Below are 7,900 nucleotides of genomic sequence, written 5' to 3'. Positions count from 1 at the left end.
GCTTTGTGGTTCAGACACCTCACCCCAAATGGATTGTACTTTCCTTAAACCAGCCATGAAATTTTAAGATTTCTTAAATATTTGCCACTGTTATTTCACATCTAACTATAGAAGCTTCACTATATGTGAATGTCTCCAGAAAAACTGTCACGGACATTTTTTCCTTTGGGGAATTACATCTAAATCTTGGTAAATATTAAAAGGCAGCTAATGTATTTCAAGGTAGTTAAGTTTTTGCTCTGAATAAGTACAGAATTTTTTGTTTAAAAGGGAGATAAGACAGGAAGTATACCCAGGTAGCCAGGGTATACTTCTAAATGAACTTAGTATTTGCTTCCTTGTTCTTTTACAAAGCTGTGTGTACTGACTAGCTCCAGTGAAGGACTTTCCTACTGGGAGCCTCCCATGAGAACAGGGTAGCAGCACAGAAGTACTGGATGGGCAACTCAGGTGTCCAGCCATCGGGGGACAGTCTGCTCCCAGTATACTGAAATGACCCTATTTGGATGTCTCCTGCCACCTGGGGTCTTTGCTCGACCATGCACTAAGTGGACTACTTTTAGCAAGTCAGCTTCTGAATGGGTTTCCTTATGTGTAGTTAGGAACACCAATGCTTTTCAGGGTCATGCCGGTCAATGACAAACATGTATTTGTCTGCTGAGCCATACCAAACCATCTCTGACTATGCCTAGGGTATGCTTACCTGCTGCCTAAAGCTATACCTGGCCAGGACCTGAAAGCTGGGGTAAGCAGCTAGAGGGTCACCCTGTTTCCTGCTGGTTCACTGAACAGCTGTAGCTCCCCACCTGCAACAGAAAGGTGAGGGAACCAAGAGCAAGGCCACCAGCAAGCCTGGTCTGCCATGTGCCCTCTCATACACTTGGCCACCTCTATCATACTTCTGTGTCTTGTTCTCACCCCTGCCATACAGATTCCAGAATTAATGACCATCCCCATTTCAGCACTGCCCAGCACCTAAAGTACTGGCCACTTCCTTTTGCTTTAGAGCAGGCAGCATGGCCACATCCCTCCAAGGTCCCCCAGGAAAGGGGTGTCCTGGAAGCTGCTGCCCTGTTGGCCCCATTCACATGTCCTACCTGCCCTTCCATGACGTCTCCTTAGACCCCCCAATTAGGACTTATATCCTGGGCTCTGGGCTCAGTCCTCCCACGCTGTCAGACCCTGGGGCACTGCAGCTGGCTGGCTGGCATCATGGATGATTTTACTAAACTGCACTGTGTCTATGGCCATTGATACTATAAAGAAATTCATTTTTTTAGGCATAGTTGCTAACACCAATGGGACAGTATCAGTTTTAATGTTGGCTAAACAGCCACAATGGAAAACTTTAATATAAAGCTATCATGATGTAAGCACAGAACCGCACTGTTAGCCTGTAGTTCCCACTTCACGCGTCCTCAGGTCCTCGGTTTGTGGTCGTCTGACCTCAGATCCAGCAGTTCCCATGTGGACGTGCTGCTCCTGTCCTGGGGGAGGAAGAAGGTCCTGGCTGAGTAGGCTCACTAGGCTCAAGTGGTAAATAGGCGAGACAGTCAGGGCTCAGAGTGACAGGAGGCACTGCCAGTGTCCTGATGCTTCCACTGGTCTGGGCTGCACTAAAGGAAGCAGCTGAACGCTTATTAACAGTCACACTGCTGCCTTCCATTGGCAGGGCACGGAGAACAGGTTTGCTCCTGTTCCACCCCAAGTCCCCAAGCTTACATGCCCCTGGGCCTCAGTGTCCCTCTAGGGTCTGACTCTGCCCCTCACCCCCAAACCCTTCTCCCTCAGTGCCTTCCGGCTTTGACCCCTCCCGAACTCCTAATTCCTCACGAGTGGGTTTCTGCTGACAGCAGCATCGGCAGGGGATGCCTGAGCTTTCACTGTTCTGTGTTTGCGTGACGCTGGTTTACACGGCACCTCGGGGTGGTCACCCCCATTGTCACTGGGCCTCAGTGGCACTGGCCTACCTTAATACTGATGCCATGGGCAGCAAGGTCCTGGCGTAGGGTGTCGCATGCCTCCAGCAAGGGCTGCCTCTCCAGGAGCTGCTGCCGCCGGGCCTCCCTGGTGGCCTCTCCCGTGGCCAAAGCAAATTGCCGGACCTTGAGCCGGAATCGGACCAACTCCTCCACCACGCTGTACAGATTAGCCGAGCTGCTGTCCCCTGAAACAAACTACACCCCACGCAGAGCTGTGTGACCAGTGAGGCCCTGGCGGCAGCCCACACAGCAGACTATATGGGGAGAATAACAACCTAAGGAAATTTGTGTACCATGCTGGAAGGCAAGGTTCTCACTATCAGAGAAGTTACATATGGAAAGGAAGGAAAGCAGAATGTACTCTTTGTCGGGGGGCTGAAATTGAGATGTTGGTGGTAACTCCAGTCAATGTCGATGAAAATAAACTGTGCGCAGAGCTGATGACACACCACTCTATGTAGCTAACATGGGCTGCTGGTTCTGCTCAGAACTACTGCAATTTTAGTGTTAACTTTTTCAGGAACATATTTTAAGCATGTAAATAAATTTGGTACTATGAACATTTTTAAAGAGAAAAAAGTGGTTATTATTGTACTAGCACATAGATATCCCACAACTGAGGGCTGGAAAGAGAAGGGTGTACCTGTCGGGCTGCCAGGGAAATTCCAACAGTGTCAAAAAACTGCTCAACATAGGAGATGATGGAGCCAAACACAGCAGGACTCCTAGGACCACCAGGTTCCTGTGAAAAATCACCCAAAGGTGGCTGTTAAAAGCAAAGGACACTCAATATAACAGAACAAAGACCTCACAGGTCACCTCTGCCTTTCCCTTTTTCAGTGTCTTGTGGAGACACTGGACTAAGTCCTGGTTGTCTCTCATTAACAAACTAATGACCGTGGGTTAATGGAAGTCATTTAACCCCTGTATCTGAGTTCACCCATCTGTAATACGAGGATGTGTTATGGTCTGAATGCTTATGTCCCCCCAAATTCCTATGTTGGAACCTAACTCCTAGCATGATGGTTTTAGGAGATGGGGCCTTTGGGAGGTCATGAGGGTAGAGCCGCATGGACGGGGTTAGTGCTCAGGCTGGGTGGACAGAGTCGGGGTCCCAACACAGAAGTTCTCCCATTTCATGTTTTTGCAACAAACTCGAGTTCTACAGAGTTCCTCTAAGCGAAAAGGAGGGTGATGTGTTCCTTTTGTTAGCAAACATGTGAAGCCAACTGTCAGTGTGCTGGGACCTCCCTGTATCCCACTTATACCCGTATCTACTTGTCTGGGCTCTGCGAGGTGGCTGTCTCCTTTGTAGTTCAAACAGGGCAGGGCTCACTGAGGGTGAAGCAGCTCCAGGAACTTAGAGGTTAGTAAGGAGAGGTCTGGAAGCCACCAGCGGTGGGAAACTGGGAGCGTTCTAACTGTTCCTCATGAGGAAAAACCAAACAAAAACCCTACTCTGTGGCCCTGTCCTTGGAGTTACCTTAGTGATGGCCTTCAGCTGTCTGTTCCCATGGCGAATGAGGTCCATGATGGCATCCACAGCCCTGGGTGTGTCAAAGTCATCTGCCAAGGCAGCCTTCACAGCCACCTTGGTGTGGCTGAGCCTTGGAGGAGAGATGAGAAACAAACTCGTCACTCACTCCCTGGACCAGCCCGGCAGCGGTGGCCTCCCGTCTAAGCCACTAGCAGGCACATGGCCCTATTCCGGCCCCCTGCAGCTCTGTCTCCTTTCCTCTACTGTCAGACCCCTTTAGAGCAGTCTCCGTAATGGTCAACCTGCTCTCAGTCCCAGCCCATGACAAGGAAACTCAGGTCCCCTTGGCCGCCCTCCTCCCCTTTCAGACTTCAGGCCCATTCCCCATGGCACCATCAGGTCCCCTCAGCCCTCCTTTCTCTGCATGGTCTCTCCTATGCACCCGCCGCCTGTCACTGATCCCTCCAAGGCTTCACCTCCACATCTAACTCCCTGCTGCCCCTCATTAGTGGTCTTCACCCCACTTCCTTTGGATTCCCATCTTTCTAGGCATGGGAAAGAACTGGGCTCCAGGCCACCTTGCAGTGGGACCAGTTCTGGCCATTCTGAGCAGTATCCACATTGGCCAGTGTTGAACTGCAGAGGCGAAGCCCCTGGAGCCCTCTCTTCCCTCCAGCCTAGCACCCTCGTGGTGACAAGGCCTCTGTTCATTACACACTAATAAATGCCAGCAGACAATCCCATCCAGGCAGCCACCCCAGAGGCAGGGCCTCCTCATTTCTCACCCAATGGGACCACAGACTCGCCCGAGGCCAAAGAGCCTGAGACTTTCCACACCAGCACTCCCAAGTGACCTCAGCAAAGGCCGCACTTCCTCTAGGCTGCCTGTGTCCGGCGCCCAGGGCTCTCTGGGACGACTGTGGGATGACACCTACCTCTCCCACAGCACGCCTTCCTGGATGGGGCCACACGCCAGCTGCCCCTTCATGTAGGCCCGAGCATCCTCGACGAACGCGACTGTGGCCAGAAGGAGATGCTTTGCTTCCAGCATGGAGCTGTTGCTGTAGTCAATGGCTGAGGATGGGGAAGTGGTGTACATAGGGGTGCCTGGTGAGTGTGCCCATACCCAGGAGACCCAGCGCTCCTTAGCCAGGCTGTCCTCACAGAAACCCAGCAATGGAGAAAGGACACAGCTGGTCTTTATCCTGTGCCTCTTTCAAGCCCCACCCCACACAAACCACCAATCTGTCCTGACTTGGGTGTCTCACCACCTCAGAAGAAACATGGAAAACCTCTCCCAACAAGTCTTGGCCCAGGAAGTGCATTCCTTTTTCCTGCACAGATGGCAGACAGACAGGACTCTGGAAACTGGGAGAGATCTGCCTGGGTACCTGAAACAGCTCCAAGATCACCCAACTGGTGCCATGAGGACTTCGGGATCAATATTTCAGGAGAGGGAGAGGATCCGTCCTCAAGCTCAGCGTCTTTGAGTATGTGAAAAATACTTGCTCCACCTGGGCCCACGTGAGGCACCAGACACCTGTGTCCTGGCCCCCGCAGAAAGGCTGCAGCCGGAGTGATGGGGGTGTGTTAGCTTCTCCCAAGTGGTGGAGCGGGTTAGTGTCCTGCGGCTGTGCTGCCCCAGTCCCACCAACTGAGAGCTCAAAACAACTTATTCTCTTGCAGTTCTGGCAAAAAAGGGCTGTGCTCTTTCCAGAGGCTCTAGGGAAGGGTCCTTCCTTATCTCTTCTGGCTTCTGGTGGCCCAGGTGTTCCTTGGCTTATGGTTGCATCGCCCCAATCTCTGCCTCCATGGTCACATGGTCATGCCCAATACATGAGCTAAGCCCACCTGTCCCCAAAGGGCACCTGCTCCTCCTGCAGTGCCAGTCATAGATACTAGAGACCATACTGCTATTACACTGGTCAAGCTACACATGGTAGTGCTGGTGTCCCCAGACCTCACCTTCCTGGGTGAAAAAGAGACAAAGCGCTAGACAATCCACCGCTCCCCCCACCCCCCGCACAACATGGCACAGCAGAGACTTCGTACTCTGGATGGGACCCCGTTTTGAGGGCTCCTGGTTCAGTCCCTGTGTGAGGACGGCCAGTCTAATTACCCCTCAGTTCACAAAGCAGGAAGTGGAGGGCGCTGCAGGGTTCGGGCTCATCCAGACTCCACAGTGAGGGATAGGTGGGGGAGTGGACGGGAAGGACTGACTGGAAAACTCATGGCCTCCATGAGATAAGCTTCCAGTATCTTCTGGCTGAGTGCTAGGATTATGCTATTTGATAGTGCATCCTCAGGCTTACTTTCAGAACCCAAACCTTAAGGCATGATAAGCAACCACACTAACAAGGCTGTACTTATTACTTAGCCCATATTTTGGTATTCTCCAAATACTATCAGAAGATTCTTTGCCGAGCTATACACAAGACGACACCATGGCCGGCACCCCAGAAGGACTCACTGTGCAGCTCACCTGACCTGTAGCTGCTCCGCATGCAGAAGAGTCGGAAGATGTCAGGGGAAAACGTCTTCAGAAAGTCCTATCAGAGGGAGAAATACGGGTGATGTGTAGTGTTTTTTCACATGTGTATCACTCAGATTATATTTATAATATGTGAGCTGATCTCACGTATGGAGTAATCAGGAATGTTTATGAAAAGGCTTGCTGTTTCCACACTCACTCTCAGCACCTTTTCCCACAATTTCCCTGCTGGATTTTCCATGTTCAGTCCCAGTGTCTGTGGGAAAGGCCGAGGGGAGGTGGCTGTTTGCCTGGAGTCCCTGCTCCGTGCAAGCACAGGGGATCTGCTCTGTTGTTGGCCTCAGGAGCTCTTTTCCGACACAGTTTTCTGATCTTGTCATGAAAGGACAGGGACACAACCAGGGGCACCGGATGGCCTGGGAACCACAGAGGGACTGTACACAAGAAGGGACTTGGGGAGGAGGAGGGATGCATAGCCCCTGGCTGCGTGAGAGTGATGAGGTCCCCAAAACAGGAAGGAGACTGTCCTGAAAAAGCTCACCCATGGTAACGTCGGAACAAGCGACATCCACACTTAGGGGTCACGGGCCCAGTTTCTCTCTCCAATGACACAGTTCCCTGAGGCACTGAGGCTGAATCAGATCCCACGTTCATGTTTCTTGAAGAATAAACCATCCTGCCTCTGATTAAACATAAGTAAAACTAAGAACCTACTTGGAATCATCCTATAGGTTATTTCCACAATGTCTACACAGAGAAGTGAAAATTTCTTTATCAGGAAGGATAACATGGGGAAACTTAGCAGAAATCATTAAAATGGCACAACATTTAACAAAACTTCCCTCTATGGTCAGTGGAAAGTTCTGCAATGATCTTTAAGGAATGAGACATGGGGTGAAGGAAGAAGGGAGGAAAGGGCCCAGCCTCATGACAGGCTTCACCGTGGCCTAACGAAAGACAGTGGGGCTGTGCTCAACCCTGTCGGGGCCCTGCTCAGACACAGGGCTGCCCTGGCCCCAATCTGAGGATGCATCATTTACAGTGGCCAAGCTGCCAACTGACCAATGCTGAGCACTGAGCGAAAACAGGTTTGGACAGGACTTTGAAAATAGGGAGTCTGGGGAAAAAACAGAACCATCCTGCTTCTTCATCATAGATTCTCAGTGAGTAAAAGATGTTATCGGCCCTTCTGTGTGTCCAACCCTCCTTGTCCAACAAGCATCTCTAGCCTCTCTTCAGCAAGTGACCCAGTGTGACAGCTGGGAGAAAACACCTGGCCAGGACCCTGCGCCAAGTCTGGTCAAGTGGTTCCTCTGTGCAGGTTTAAGGATGCTGTTTAGAAACAAACCTGCTCCAAGTGCCTGCTGGCTTTGGTGCAGGAATTTATACTAAGGGGACACCTGGGCACACCTGGCAGTTAGACAAAGTCTCACCCAAAGTCTCAGATACCACCTTCGCTGGTAGCTATGCTGCTCGCCAGGACACCTGGCAGAAGTGCAGTCCTACCTACCTACCACTGACCCCAAGGCCAATCTCCTGTTCCTACACAATCTGCTCCCCTAGCCTTCATGATCATCCCGCACGACTCGGCCTCCATCCTGCTGGTTCAACATGATGCCAAGGCTACCGGGAGGCCAAACTGAACTGTAGCCTGGCACGTAAAACACACAGCTAGAAACAGACCCCCCCAGGGCCTCACAGAACGCTGTTAGTCAAGCAGATTTTAATAAATGTCAGACAGTTAGCACCCTAATAAACAAGGTGCCTTTCCCAGCTTCAGAGGCAGAGCCTGGAGTGGGAGCCCCCGAGAGAGGCTACACCCTGAAAGCACCAAGCCTGCTGTCGTTGTTGGGGTGGGGGGACCCACATCAGCTGCCACCTGCCCCGAGGTGCTGACACTCTCCCTGCAGGTCCTTCAGCCCAGGGACAGGGTGCTGCTGTGAGAGAAAG

At 51.6% G+C, this 7,900-nt stretch overlaps 1 protein-coding gene across 3 annotated transcripts in view; it reads right to left on the bottom strand.

Annotated features, from left to right (window-relative positions):
- Nucleotides 1-1,286: 1,286 nt before the first annotated feature.
- CARS2 (cysteinyl-tRNA synthetase 2, mitochondrial) overlaps nucleotides 1,287-7,900 on the bottom strand; it is a 39,117-nt gene continuing 32,503 nt past the window's right edge. For all 3 annotated transcript variants that reach the window (XM_006909362.3, XM_025044968.1, XM_025044969.1), the window contains 6 exons: nucleotides 5,942-6,008; nucleotides 4,395-4,533; nucleotides 3,466-3,589; nucleotides 2,626-2,724; nucleotides 1,971-2,177; nucleotides 1,287-1,487 (listed from right to left, as the gene is read on the bottom strand). In XM_006909362.3, coding sequence (XP_006909424.1) covers nucleotides 1,419-1,487; nucleotides 1,971-2,177; nucleotides 2,626-2,724; nucleotides 3,466-3,589; nucleotides 4,395-4,533; nucleotides 5,942-6,008 — 705 coding nt within the window. In that variant the 3' untranslated portion in view covers nucleotides 1,287-1,418. The remainder of the gene's footprint in view (nucleotides 1,488-1,970; nucleotides 2,178-2,625; nucleotides 2,725-3,465; nucleotides 3,590-4,394; nucleotides 4,534-5,941; nucleotides 6,009-7,900) is intronic.

Source organism: Pteropus alecto, unplaced genomic scaffold, assembly GCF_000325575.1.
Source record: "Pteropus alecto unplaced genomic scaffold, ASM32557v1 scaffold13, whole genome shotgun sequence".
In the NCBI taxonomy this organism is placed as follows: Eukaryota; Metazoa; Chordata; class Mammalia; order Chiroptera; family Pteropodidae; genus Pteropus; species Pteropus alecto.
The sequence above is the reverse complement of the archived record's forward strand: the minus strand, read 5'-3'. Positions and strand labels throughout refer to the sequence as shown.